The 14,749-nt window shown below is 34.8% G+C and overlaps 1 protein-coding gene across 1 annotated transcript in view; it reads right to left on the bottom strand.

Annotated features, from left to right (window-relative positions):
- The window catches only part of PRKX (protein kinase cAMP-dependent X-linked catalytic subunit), a 53,334-nt gene that overhangs the window by 26,270 nt on the left and 12,315 nt on the right, over positions 1-14,749 (bottom strand). Inside the window, exon 2 of the mRNA XM_007437220.4 lies at positions 1,517-1,685. Within this exon, the coding sequence (XP_007437282.1) occupies positions 1,517-1,685 (169 nt within the window). The remainder of the gene's footprint in view (positions 1-1,516; positions 1,686-14,749) is intronic.

Below are 14,749 nucleotides of genomic sequence, written 5' to 3'. Positions count from 1 at the left end.
AAGTTTCTGTCAGACTTGAGTCAACACTGTCAATCTCCGTAGATGACAAGACCTAAATGGCCACAGCTTGCCAGATCCTGCATTAGCACAAAACCACCACTGGAGACAGTCCAATCAATTTATTATCCCAGTGCACTCCTGTTCTATTTCTTCTCTCTACTCATTCCTTAAGAATGAATTGACCAATACTTGAATAATTTGCAACAAAATTGGTTCAGGAGCATTCAGAAATATTGCCTGCATATAAATTAATTCTCCCAGCTTTTTTTTACATATTTATTTATCAGAATCTTTACTGGTAGACAAGAAATGAATTTTTTAACTGAACTTGCTATCCTTTGTTCACTTTGTCAATTTCATCTTATCAGGATACAATCTTGTTATGTTGAAATTACTTTTGCAATATGTACTTACACCCTGTCTGCTTCCATCTAGTTTAACTTGTGAAATGCTGACATTTCCGGTAGTGTGCATTACTCCACCCATTACCACAAGATATATATATATATAAAAAAAAAGGACTGAGCCACATACAAAAACAGATTTCATGCAGTTTCAGTCAGAGGGAATTGTAGTTTGTGTACTGTCAAAACTCTGCAAGCACAATTAAAACAGACTGAATGCTGTAACCATTTTTTCCTGAAAAGAAAAAAAAATCTCTAAATTCTTTCCTCCTAATGAAAATTACTGCCAACTCTTACACAAAACTGCTACATTTGTGAGAACACATTCAAAATGGGACTAATTTTACTTATCAAAAACATGAGCATTCACTCATGTATTCATTCTTCCTTATATAAAAAAGGAATAAGGTAGAGTCAAACTTAACAAATGGCTACTAGAGATAAATAATCCTTGGTTTCCACCAAAAATGTATACAAGTGGAATACTACTGTGGACATTCTTCTTGTAAAAGAGGAAAAAGTGGTATTTACAGATTCTACTTTTTTTCTACAGTACCCATTCAGATGACTTCAGAATTTTAAAAAATGTTTCAGAGCTAACACAGGAGACACAGACAAACTTCTCTCTTCTGGCAGCAAAACTTTGCTGGATGAGGGCCTCTTCTAGGAATAAAACTATCAAAGACTTGTGGCATGAGAAAATGTATAAAAAAACAAGCTGAATGCCCAAAAAGAAAGGTGGAAGAACAAAATTCAATGACTTTCAGAAATATCAGCTCTCTCTCTCCACACACACACACACATACATATTTATCTATGGAAAATGCTTGAATATATACATTATACACAACTATAACAATTACTGTACTTTGAAGGATGATAGTTTCAAACTGTCTATTCTGGGCAATGCTGTAAAACTCATATATCAATGTAAACACCTTTTTGGAAAAGCAAACAGATAAAAACAACTTGTTTATAATGTATATATTCTATTTTTAATCAGATAGGTTTCCTGTTACTGTTGAATATGGAAAGAAAAAATGGAAAATTTGTCACCCAAAGACTTTGATTGCTAGAACTGATTGTGATCGAACTCAGAGGATGAAGCTTACAATCTGATCAGAAATGGATGATTCACTTCTTTCAAAACCGATTTTTCATTGTGTACATGCTGTTCTTGTTTTAGCCGAATAACATCTGGAATGCTCATTACTTTCAACGCGAAGTAGCATTTAGCAGCTTTCTCTCTCACCAGATGAACCCGCCCAAAAGTACCTGTCCCTGAAAACCAGAGAGAGAAAGAAGTCAATCAGACGTATGGTTACATTATATAATGAAACATATATAAGAAAAAAATCAACATAAACGAACTGATAGGCATCGTACATTCTTGTATAGCTTGGGTCTCATTGATACAAAGTTCTGAACGACAACTTTTAAAAAGGAAGAGGGTAAATAGGTAGCCACATCAGCTCTGCTGGCTGACTCACTTCAACTTAAATCAAGGTAAAGGGCTATTTAATGCTCTTTTCTCTAATGTGAGTATTAACAAGGGCTGGAACTTTGAAATAACCCTTGTACATGATGAACTACCACCTGACAACCTCAAGATATTTCAGACTGTAGTGCCCATTAACTTCTAAAAGCATGACCATTCTCTGTTTTAGGTTTGGGCATGATGGTAGGAATTTTCTTCACTGGGATGGTTCTGCAAAATCACTCATATTTTTAGCAATAAAAATTCCTTTGGTAATCTATCTGCTGAGGTAATCTTCACAGGGAGTATTTATTTGCACAATGGTACATAAGTACACAATGTATTCTAGTAATGTATTTTAGAAGTTTTTTTCCTTTGTTTTATGTTACTTAAGGTCATTTCAGTGACACAGGATTTATCCTATTTTTTTCTATATTGAATAAACAGTTTAAGATGATGATTTTACTATGTAGTAACTCAGAATAGATTCATCAGATCAGATAGTGGCTAAAACCAACAGTAATGATGTTGGTGAAAATATAGATACAAACTGAGAAGAAAGCAGAATAAACTAGAAAGAAAAATATACCAGCTATAATGACTCATGTGTTTATTACTACTTGTTTGGACTTCTGCAATGTACTGCACATGGGACTGGAGTTGGTTCAAAATGCTGTGACCTGTCTATTGATTGGTGCTCATTGATATTACACCCATTTTGCAGATCCTATGTTTGTTACCAACAGGTTTCTGGGTGCAATTCAAAGCCCTAATTCTGGTTTACAAAGCCCTATGTGATTTAGTGCCAGGGAACTCATATTATCACCTTTTTCGACTTTGGTCAGTCCATTCTGTATGAAGCTGTTCATAGTGATCATTTTTGTGAGATAAAGGGAGCTGTTACCAAAAAGATGTATTTTTCTGTCAGCTCCAATTTTTTTGGAACAGCCTACCCCAGAAACTAGATTGGCCCTGAGTGATGGTATTCCAGAAGTCAGTCAAAACAGAATAGTTTTGGAGGGCCTTCGGGGTTGAATGTTTACCATCTGTCACTGTGCTTGGCCTGTGGAAAAGCTTGCCCTCTGAGATCCAGATAGCCCTGATGCTGCCAGTAAGCTTCCATGGCTGCATGTGAAGTAGAAACTGAGCTTTCCACCTCCAGTCCCACACCTTCACCACTAAAATTGATCATTTTTATTGTTTGGTTTAGCAGTTATCAAAGTTGTATCTCTGCCTAACTGTGAGAGAACTTGACACCAGAAACTTGTAAAAATACTTGATTACCATTCACATCTGGTAGTAGTAAGAGGGGGGACATAATGTCCGAGTATCTGCACTTTGCAGCACAATGGAACAGCACACACATATGGCAATAAATCTTTAATTGAGAAATTTAATTAGGCCCAATTTTGTATATTTAATATAAATACAATATGTCCATACGTTCCATTTTTCTTGGTGGAAAGGCAACTTCAGTAATCTAGCTAATTTTTTAATTTGTCAACATTCTTGTATACATATATCCATAAATACCTGTCACATTATTCCCTTTTAGAGTAAGTTAATGTATACAAAATAGGAAAAAAACAGTCACAGTAGTAAGCAAAGGAACTGCAGTCAGTGAAAAAGAAAAGAAAAATAAATCTAACTAAACCTCATTTGCATCAATACCTTTGACTATAGCCTTTTCTACTTTTCTGTTCTTCACATCTAAATTGTCTTTTCTTTCTTAAATTTGCCATTTTTTCTGAAGATCTCAAGTCCATTCAACATCTTTCTGGGTCTTCCCTTTCCTCTCAGCTGATTCACTCTTCCTTCTTATATTTTATTATGATTTGATCTTCATTCTCATATATTCAAAACACCTCAACTTATTTCTTTCGCATTGGTCATTCAGTTTGTTTGCAACCTAGGATTTGCAGCAAATCATTTGAGTTCTCAGCCAACAACATGAAATTGTATGTGTAAGTACACAAACTCACATCTAATACACCACTAATATCAAAACAAATTTATTAAACAAATAAGGGGATATTATCATCTTTGTCTCTTGCTCCCTGCTCAGTGTTCAACCATTTGTTACACATTCCATATCTGCATACCTTTTACTTCCATCATATTCCATTCTTACTACATTTAGCAACAAATCCCCGACTTCATATTAAAAAAAAAATCCATTCTTTAAGCCTATTTACTTTATCATACACTTTTTATAAATCACAAATATATATATATGAACTTTCTTTCCTGCTAATTTGAAAGAATGAATAAATGGTACCAATAAACTACAAGAGTTTTTAAAATGCTAAGACAGTTCTGTATAGATCATTTGGTAACTGAGAACATGGCACAAACTATCGTACTATTGCTGTTTGTTCATTAAATTTATACCCCATTTCCCCCCCCAAAACAGCACAGTTTGTTTAGTTTCCAGATTTTAAACTCACACCAATTCAAAGTATTATTTTTTTATCCACAAATAGTAAAAGCCTTTTAATACAGATTTTTTTGAAAGTTACTATGTCAAACACACAATTTAAGTCAGTGATTATAATCATTCGACATATATCCTGTCCTCTAGAATGAGGTACAGTGGTACCTCAGGATACAAACTTAATGCGTTCCGTGACTCTGGGCGTATCCCGAGTTGGTCATAACCCGACACACGGCGCGGCGGGAGAACAGCCGGGCATGGCGTGGCGGGAGAATGGCCGGGCGCTCGCGGCGCGGCGGAAAAATGGCCGGGGACCACGTGTCAGGGCGGAAAAATGGCCGTAACCCGAGGCGGAGTTCGCACATCGAGGTAAATTTTGGCAGCTGGAGCTGGTTGTAACCCGAAAAGTTTGTTAGTAGAGGCGTTCATATCCCAAGGTACCACTGTATATCAAATTAATATGTATAGAAGCGGAGGACAAACTCTTCCCTGAAGCAAATGCATAAAGGATAAAAAAGGGCAAACTCATATTCTACTTCACCTATGCATGAATTTGTAAGCTATTCTCTTCAAAAGATATTAAATAAATTCATATGATAGAAGAGTTACCTCTACATTATAGCAAATTACTATAGCAGAAAGTCCAGGGATTTTAAATAAACATAATTACAATATAAATTCCTATATGAAGCTTTACTAAAGAGGTTCTTAACTCATCCATAAATTAACAGAGACAGTCTCATATGAGCAAAGACATAAAAAAATCAAAAGCCTTCTAAGTGCAAACTGAACTGACAGCCATTTCTTATCTTACACTGCTTGAATTACAGTGCTTTGATGTAAACATAGAAATTGTAAACAGTTTCTAGAAAATGCCTATTAACCTACTCAACCATGCCATTTAACCACCTTGGGAAATTTTACATGTGATTAAATCCCTTAACACTATTGTTACATTGCATAACATACTAGTAAACAACCTTGTTTTCACGGTGGGCTTGCAAAGCGATACTATTTTGATTAATGTAATAACTCTGTAGTTTAACTGGAACATAATCTATACAATTCTAAATCATGATGATGATGATGGAATAATGCTTTTGATATTTTTCTTATTTTGTTTTAAGATTATTGTACTACCATAGTATTTGTATTTTGCTTCTTGTGAGCTACTTGGAATCAAAATGACTGAAACAGCATAAAAGCCTTTGTAATAAAATGAATGCAACATGTATAACACCGCAGGAGTCAAGAATACCAATTTTTAATAATACAGTTTGGCTATCAATTGTTAAAAAGAAGTTATTAAAAATACAGCACTACAGCAGCTGAGAAATATGAAGATAAAAACCACAATACATAAAAAGGGTCTGCATTTGGCTATATTCTATCTTCCAGAGGCATTCTAAAAAGTAAAGGGTCATTGATGAAAGACAAGTAAAACCAGCTTTCTTATGCAAAACAAAATATTTATCTTTAAGACTTCAGAATTTGGAAATGTTCTAGGCAAAACTATTCAAGTAAGTCACTCCTGCCTTGCAAAAGGGGAAGTCAACTTTTCTCACTGATTACTTCTAAGCACCACATGCAGTGTGAGAATAATACCTTGTTGGGGCAATAAGCCCTTTTTTTTAATTCTATCCAAATGTCAGATTTGGTGTCCTCAGGCTAATATCAGATTATGCTTGTGATAATTTAATATTTCTTTACACACACACACAATACATTCGTGTATATGTATGTTTGTCTTTCTCTCTCTCTCACACACATACCCAGAGAGAAATTACAATTCTGTGAATTATGGAATTGTGAATATTTATTGCAAATATTCACAATTTCATATTATGACTTACACTGTGCTGACCATGTTTAGTTTATAGCTTAATACAAATTTACAAGCTTTTAAAATGATATAAAATATTTAGTTATTCACAGTTGTGATATACTGTAAAATTATAATCTCTATGATATTTGTAAATCCCTTGTTTATTCATTTGTATACTACTCCTTTTCCCCTTCCTTGTTTATATATTTTCTTTAAAATGTCTAATTAAAATATATTAAGAAGAAAAATGTGTCTGGTTGGTCATTGTGAAAAAGATGGACCTTGGTCTCATCTAGCAAGGCTAGTCTTAAATTCTTAAGAAGGACCAAATAAAGCCACTTCTTCAGAACAACTATATTACTGTTGCAAGGACCACTTAAAAATATGTGTCTGAGCCAATAGTGACAAAACCAACCAACCAACCAAACCAAAAACAATCTAATACATTTTTTGCATAGCACTCATTTCTTTCCTGAGGAATTCAGCTAATTATATTCAAACGTATTTTCCTCTAAAGAAAATACATCAAAGCGTTTATTAAATATGCCAATGGCAAAGTCACTATTATGATGACAAAAGACACAGACAAGAATGGCCACAGATACACCTTTCAGAAGTTGAGATTTTAATTATATGCTGCTGAATGCCTCAAGCATTTGAATTTTTACATTCATAGCAAATTCTGAACATACATCAAACATACCACAGCAGTTCCAGGTAAATGGATAGTGATGGTATGCATAAGAAAATGCAAGACAGTAATGCAATTAGTTTCTTTGTTCGTTGTTAACATTCCAAGTTTCATTCTACATAAAACTTTTTTGCACAACGTAATATTATAGTTATTCAGCCAGGGCCCAGTAAAGTTTTATTTTGCAGAAAGTTAAAATGTAGATTTTAAATATCTGTAAGCCCAAGAGAATCTTTAAGTTAAGAAGCAGCACAGTATAATGAACGGCATTAACAAACCATACTGTCCACTTACTTTAAACTATGACAGCTTTCCTGGCCATAAAAATATTCACATTTTATTTTTGAACTCCTTGTTAAAGACATTTTTCAAAACATATCAGTTATTTTTAAAAACCTTTATTTCAAATTACATTTATAGGTATTATGGCTGAAGATTTTTAAAAATGAAATGTATTCTGCTGTTCACTAAATCAATATATGATGTAGTGAAAGCAAAAGGTGCATTTCTGTAAGATTGAGGAAATAAATATTTTCATTTCTTCTTTACTTAAGTAATATAAGAATTGTGATTTACATTTTTAATCCAGAAGTTCTGATACTTCTCCTTCTCCTTCTCCTTCTCCCCCTCCCCACATACAAATACATACACACATAGAGACTCATAGTACAAAGGCAGCATGAAAGAATTCCAAATGTTTTCTTGGTAGAGAATCATGATATGGTCCAGCCTTCTGTTTTTAAGGTTCTAAACTTTGCACATTAGCCTTGGCCATTCTTCTCAAAGAATTATGTCAGGGAAAGCTATTTGCACACAAAATGTGTTTCTAAATAGACTTAGATAAAGCACCATGTCCAACATAGTTTTTTTTTTTTAATCTATTTTTATTTGAACTGGATGTCTCCCTACTGCATAGCATTCTAGAGGCATTTCACAAAATTTATCTATTTATTTATTTTTTAACTGCACTCAATCGTTACCGATTCTGCGGCGACTGCCTGGACGAGTCCCTGCAGTTTTCAAGGCAAGGTGTTTCAGGAGTGGTTTGCCATTGCCTCCTTCCAGAGCAGAGTCCAGCTGGCGAGTGCAGGAGGCGGGGTTTCCATTGCTTTGCGCCTTTTTTGGGCATGTGCGGCTTCCGCGTTACCGGCAACTGCTCCCGTCTCCTTTGCAAAGCTCCGCCAGCATTTTTCCTCCCACCGGGGTGAGAGTACCCATTTATCTACTCACATAAGTTTTTGAGCTGCTGGGTTGACAGGAGCTGGGGAGGAAGCACCTGTCATCAAAGCATTAAAAGCTGCTGTATCTGTTGGAAGGCTCCTTCAACTTCTTCAAAGGCTGTCCTCCAATGACCACGCGGGTATGCAAGCAGAAACATACTGAAGCTGTGTATGAGCCTTTAAAATGATAAGGAATCTTTAATGCTTTGAGGAGAGATGCTGCATTTATAGTACAACACTTTGTGGGCTATTTCTTTTGAATGCTTTACACAGCCCTATTCCATACAGCATCTATAAAGACAATAAGTTGCTTAAAAATAAACAGGATAATTCTGAATACTGCACCTGCTTTACTATATCAAGTGATCCTAATTAGTTTTTACAATGTATAAAAACTGAGGCAAGTTAATAATGTTCTAAGTAGTGGTTAGAGCTGCATGAATATTCAGTCCGAAGGCGATTCGAAGACAACACTACTGACTCTCCAAACCAAATAAAGTTTTCAAATCAAAATGAGACTTCAGATTTAATTGTTGAGTTAGACAACTTTGAATCAATCTTATTTGATGCTTTTTGTACATTCACAAATATATTTCTAATCTGAAAACTAATCTAATTCAGATTAAAATGAATTCAGATGTCCAAATAGAAAATTCAGATCAATGTAATGATGGAAACTGAATGGAGATCTGAATTTGGTCAGATGCAATCTGCACAGTATTTGCATAACATATATGAACTAAAACTTAAAAAAACCCTCAGCCTAAAATCCCTACACACCATTTTTCTCTCATTCTAAACCTTAATATACAAACATACACACACATAAAATAGTATAGTTCTCAAATCACTACAAGAAAAAAAAAACTACCATGCCTTTTTTTCTCCAAAACATTTATTTGTGGCCCATTTTTTTAAAGTATAAGACAATAACTTTTAAACCAAAAGAGTTGACCAATGGTATGTATACTTTTGCCTCTGTTGATCCTGCATACAGTGAAATCTATGAGCTGATTTTCATGTAACATCTGAAGCCACTTTTTATACCCAAAGCAAACTGTGCTATGGAAAACTGGCAACACATTTCTAAAAATCAGTTAAGTTTTTTTTTTAGATTTCTAAATAAGGTCCATGAAGCAACAAAATAGACTTAATGTACATGAGATAACAAAAGAAAATCTCGGAAAGCCTTGAATTTTTTAAAGCTGCCTACTTCCATGACATGACCGCACCAATTCCCTTAAGATCCTGACTGTTGAATATATTTAAAATCTGATGCCTGGGTGCAAATGGATTACTTTTATAATATGATTAAAACCCTTCACTAAAAGCCTGGTTAGTTTCCAGGAATAAAGGACTTCCTTGGAAATTATTCAATATGGTAAGATCAACAACCTTTTTTTTGGGGGGGGGGAACTTGAACAATCTGTATTATTTTAGGGAGTTGGAGCCAATAGATTTTCTGAATTAATACAAAGGTTTTGAAAACTTCTTTCTGCTGTCCTTACAAAAGTTTACTATTTTTGAAAGTCTTCCCCATCAGCCCATAACTCAGAACCTATCTGGAAAATAATGATGAAAAAGGCAATGGTGAAAGTTTGGGAAAAAAGGAAAGATATGGCTGTTTGCTTCCTCACCTGTTACAGAGTTCCACAGCAATTCTTTCAAAGGCCCTTAGCCTTAGCATGGGAACAGGTTTTTCCACTAACCTCAAAGTTTACACTGTAGTGCAATATTATTCAATGTGTCAAATTCAGGAAAAAACTTTCCCACGTCTGCCTATTCAAACCTGAAACCTTGAAAGAAAAAATCTAGGAACTCTAAATTACTCCTACTTTTTTTAAAATTAGTTCCTGTAAGTTCATATAGCAATCTGGCTCTGGAAAACTAGCCAAGTCCATTTACTGATTTTCAGTACTTCTAGTTCTCATTTAGTGACTGCCTCATTTAGCAACCATTCACAGTAACGACAGTGATGAAAAAGTAACTTTATGAGTATCCTTGCATTTACAACCTTCATAAGTCTGTAAAGCAAAGAAAAGCTGAAGTAAGATCATAAGTACAGTTGCAGTTTCACTTAGCAACCACTTTGCTTAATGACTGAGTTACCGGTCCCCATTGTGATTGCTAAATGAGAACTGCCTGTACTGGGACATCTTAAGACATGTTGCAGAATCCTTTTACATTTTCTCTTTAATCTGCTTTTCCCAATGGTCCAAAAAGCATTGTATAACCTAAATCTCTTTTTCTCTGAAAAAGTTTGATCAATTTTTCAGATGGAGAGGTCCCAATACAACAGAATACCTTTTTAATGTTAGGAAAAGCAAGTAGAACATGGTTTTTGAAATTCCTTCCAGACCCTTTAAAACAGCTCTGCTGCGGATCAGGTAGAAGTTTTAGAATGAGTTTAGAACTCTTACAGAATGCATTCTGACCTACCTTCCTGCCTGCCTACCTGATCTGGCCCATTTTCAAATTCAATACATCCTTTGCTGGATTCTTCCCCATACCAAATTTGGTTCAGTTTTTCCAGTTTTCATAGAATTTTCCTGACAATAGACAAACAAATGAATGGACAGACAGGGTCCTGACCTTCTTTATATAATTTTTACTTCATATTCTGTTAGACTAGAACGAATAAAAATGCTGTAAGTTGATCATCCAAGAAAGGTCCTTCAACTTACACTCTATCTAAATGGACTGCAGGTAAATTCAAAGGCAAACAGGTGCTTTATAATATCTCTATCTACCCACAATTATCTGACTTAATAATATAAACCAAGTACTTTTTAAAAATAAGCCATGGAAAGTATAAAGATTTTTTTTCCAGAGTTTCTAGAATGCAGTAAAAATGTAAAATAAAAATTCATGTTGTATAGAAGCTTTATTGAAGAAAAGTTCAAAATAATATACTACCTAGTGTTCACTGTAATTAAACACAGGAATTACATTCTGCCAGAAATTAAAAAAACAAAACAATTCTAAGTAAGCCACTACTGTCACTGGATACCATTGAAAATTGACAGCACTCATTCATCTTAATGGTAACCAACAATGCTATTATGTCTGGTGTATCACCATATTACAATATTTGTCTATTTTTCAATGTTATTTAATTATGTACCTGAACATTTCAAGCTGAAACCTACTTTCTTCTTTGCATAGACATTTCTGATTTATGAACTGCTTTTATTACAGTATTCAATATTAGCTTGTTAAAATGTATTGTCTTTATATTCAAAACTGGCAGTTAGGAGCAAATGCTTGAAACAAGCAAAGAAATAAATAACCAAGCCACAATTCAGCAACATATGCTGGCTAAGTTGTGTACCCATTAAACATATTAGGAACTCTCTATTGCTTAATTTGTCAAGTAAGAGACAAATACAAAATCTAATACATGGAGAAAATAGCTTATGGTATTTTATACCGAATTAACACATTCCATAGATCAAAAAAAAAACTTTATTCATTTTTTATAATATAAACATGCACTGATATGAATTGAAATAAAGTACTTTTGAAAGGATACATTTTATTTAAAGGATGGGCAACATGAGGCAATCAATATGTTTCGACTGCAATTGCTATCCATGCTGACTAAGACTGAAGAGAATTAGAGGGCAATTTAGGACCTCTCCCTTAAGTAAATTCAGCGAAACTGTTATTTTTGTCATACTAGAGGTACTAGTTAATATGTATTGAATGGGTAAAACTTACATTGAATGTAAGGAGGAGGCAGTCCCTTACCTTACCAAGGCTTGGGGCTGGGAGCGACCGAGCTGGGAGTGGCTTGGCTTGGGGTGGGTCCTTGTCTAATGACCAGTGGGATTTGATTAATGATAGCAATAGGGAGTGCTGGGATTGCCATCACTAAATGATGTGGTCACGTGACATCACACTATATGACCATATAACTTAGCGACAGAAATTCTGGTCTCATTTTGTGTCATAACTCAAGGACTACCTGAACGAATGAAAATAGACAAACTTATACCATCTTTTCTAAATTATTAAAAAGATCAAATTCCTTTGGTCAGAAAAACCAATAATGGCAATATGGTTTAAGATTATTTTTAACATTAATCATTCTTATACATGAAATCTCAAACAAACAATAAAAAAACCCAGCACAGTACTATTTCGGGGCAGCATAAACAGTAAAACTGGTTAAGAAAATAATCAGGGTGCATTTATTCTGAAGAAAACACTTGATATCCATATTACCTGGGCCCAGAAAGTAGGTTACACTTGTGTCTCAGGACCTGGGTTCAACATATAACAGAGAAGAGAAGAGGAAAAATGCATGGATGCGTAAAAATGGTAGTAGAAACATTAAATGAAATAAATTTTCCATAAGCAGAGGATGCTTATTCTTTTTGTTTTTACAGTTCTGAAACTTATATTCTAAATTGTAGACATGCTCTGTTCTTCTACTCTCAATGTGATATATGTTTCCCATACTTAAAATGTGTTACATTCTAGATTGCTTTTGGAGGGGGGGGGAGTAATTTCATTAACTTTCTAGAATATACTTCATATAAATTCATTTATATGTTTGCAAAAATATTTTAAATGAAAACATTACAGGAAAAACACTCCAACCTTGTGTCTTTTTGCCATTTTTCCAGGCAAACCCATCCTTATAATATGTATTTTCATAAAAAAGAAGAATGTATTTCTATTAGGAACAGCAGAATATAAGGTGAAAAGTCTCTATGAATTCACAAAATTTCATGCAAACTTTATAGTTGTGCTCTGAACAAATTATGCATCAGTTCCAATAAAAAAGATTCAATGAGAAATATATTTTCAGAAAGTATCCAAACAACTCTGAGATCAGTGTAACAAGAGAATAATTCCCAGCCTCCACTGAAGCTCCAAGCTGAGGTTGATTTTTCTCTCTGTTATTCTAAAACCTGGACCAGACTCAGAAGAAAGTCAGAACTTTTCATTAGAATAAAAGTTGTGTTTGTAAGCAGAAAATAACTATTTGCTTCTCCTACCACCTAGGACTATACAATAAGATTTCATGAAAAATATAGTAGCAATGACTCTACTTATCTGCTGCTGAGCAGGAAATACAATGAGAACCCAAACTAGTGATGACCCAATGCCACAATATCAATGATGGACCTCCCCCCAATTCCATAGTATTTTCCCAGGAGCACTAAATATCTTATAACATAGCTAATATTTCCTCCTTCTCCTCTCCCCCCCCCCCCCGTTTCCTAAGTACTTGGCATTCTGATGTTTTGATATATATCAAGAGATACCAAAATTTAGCAGCATTTGCTATTACAAATCTGAATACATTTGAAATACAATACACCAATGAGCTTATTATAGCAGTTATTTTTATACCCATGATTTCCCAAGTCTGTGTGGATTCTAGTAAGACTCATAACATTCTGGTAAGTGTGATATTATAATGACTTCATCATTCTAGTATAAGGGACTTTCATTTAAATTAAAACACATAGTAAATAATAAAAAACCCATAATGAAACAGTGAGGAATGGCAAAAATATTACTCTAGCCAGTTATTAATTCTTAATAACACTCTAATTTCATATTGTTTAGATTATGTACTTAATCTGGAAACAGCACTGTATCTGAAATAATGTCTGAGCTTTAAAGGTTTTACTGTACTTCAAAATGCAAAATCTGTTTCACTTCCCAATTAGGATGGCAGAAGTGAAATTGACAAACATTATTCATGAAAGGAATAGAAATTAATTTTCTGTCCTTTCACCCACCCACATTATACTCTCAGTTACATAAGGTTAAATATGCTACATGTAACTAACCATGCATTTCGATCTAAATTTAATAAGAACATAATAAAATAGACACAAAGAAAGAATACGATAAGGTTAAGATCAGTCGTCCAAGTTATTACTTACAAATCATCATTCTTTGATTTATATATGGCAAAATTTATATGTGGCAAAACACTCTCCCCAGTTTCAAAGTGAGACTCCTTAATATATGTGAGATCCTTAATTCCTGGGGGTATTTACTAAAGCAAACTAAAATTCCCTTCATTATAATACAAGTCAGTCAGAAACACAAGATCCTGTTATTTCCAGTAGAGTCAAAAATACTTGGATTATATTCCCTGAAGCCTCACTACAGAGATGTGTTTATTAAGAATATTCTTTTCATGTTTGCTTTCTTTAGGCTCTATGCAGCATGAAGAAATAACTGTGCCTTAAACAATAGGAAAGCTTACAAATGTCTTTCATATTCTTCAGCTGTTCCACCTCTCCATCTTCTTTTACAGGTGGTCCTTGACTTATGACCACAATTGGGATCAGAATTTCCATCGCTAAGCAATGTAATCATAAAGGAAGATGCCATGTAACTGCATCGCTTAGCGACCGCAATCCCAGCACTCCTCATTGCGGTCGTTAATCGAGAATCAGGGTTGTTAAGCGAATACCCACCCTAATCCAAGCCATTCTGGTTTTGGCCCCCTCCAGCCCTGAGCCTTGGTAAGGTAAGGAACTGCCTCTAACTTCCCCCACCCACCTATCTTCCCCCATCTCTGCCCTTTTGGCTGCCCTGCACCCTACCTTGCAGGGTGGCAAGCAGTCCGAAAACTTCACGGCTTTGCGGCTGCTTGCCATGGCTTGGGAAGCCGCAGTTGCCCTCACCACCCTGCACTCCAAGACCCCTGCTGCCCTGTGCTCTGC

The sequence above is a fragment of the Python bivittatus genome, unplaced genomic scaffold, assembly GCF_059951505.1.
Source record: "Python bivittatus isolate LINGU-HERP-01145 unplaced genomic scaffold, Pbiv_v1 ctg000350_np1212, whole genome shotgun sequence".
NCBI lineage: Eukaryota > Metazoa > Chordata > Lepidosauria > Squamata > Pythonidae > Python > Python bivittatus.
The sequence above is the reverse complement of the archived record's forward strand: the minus strand, read 5'-3'. Positions and strand labels throughout refer to the sequence as shown.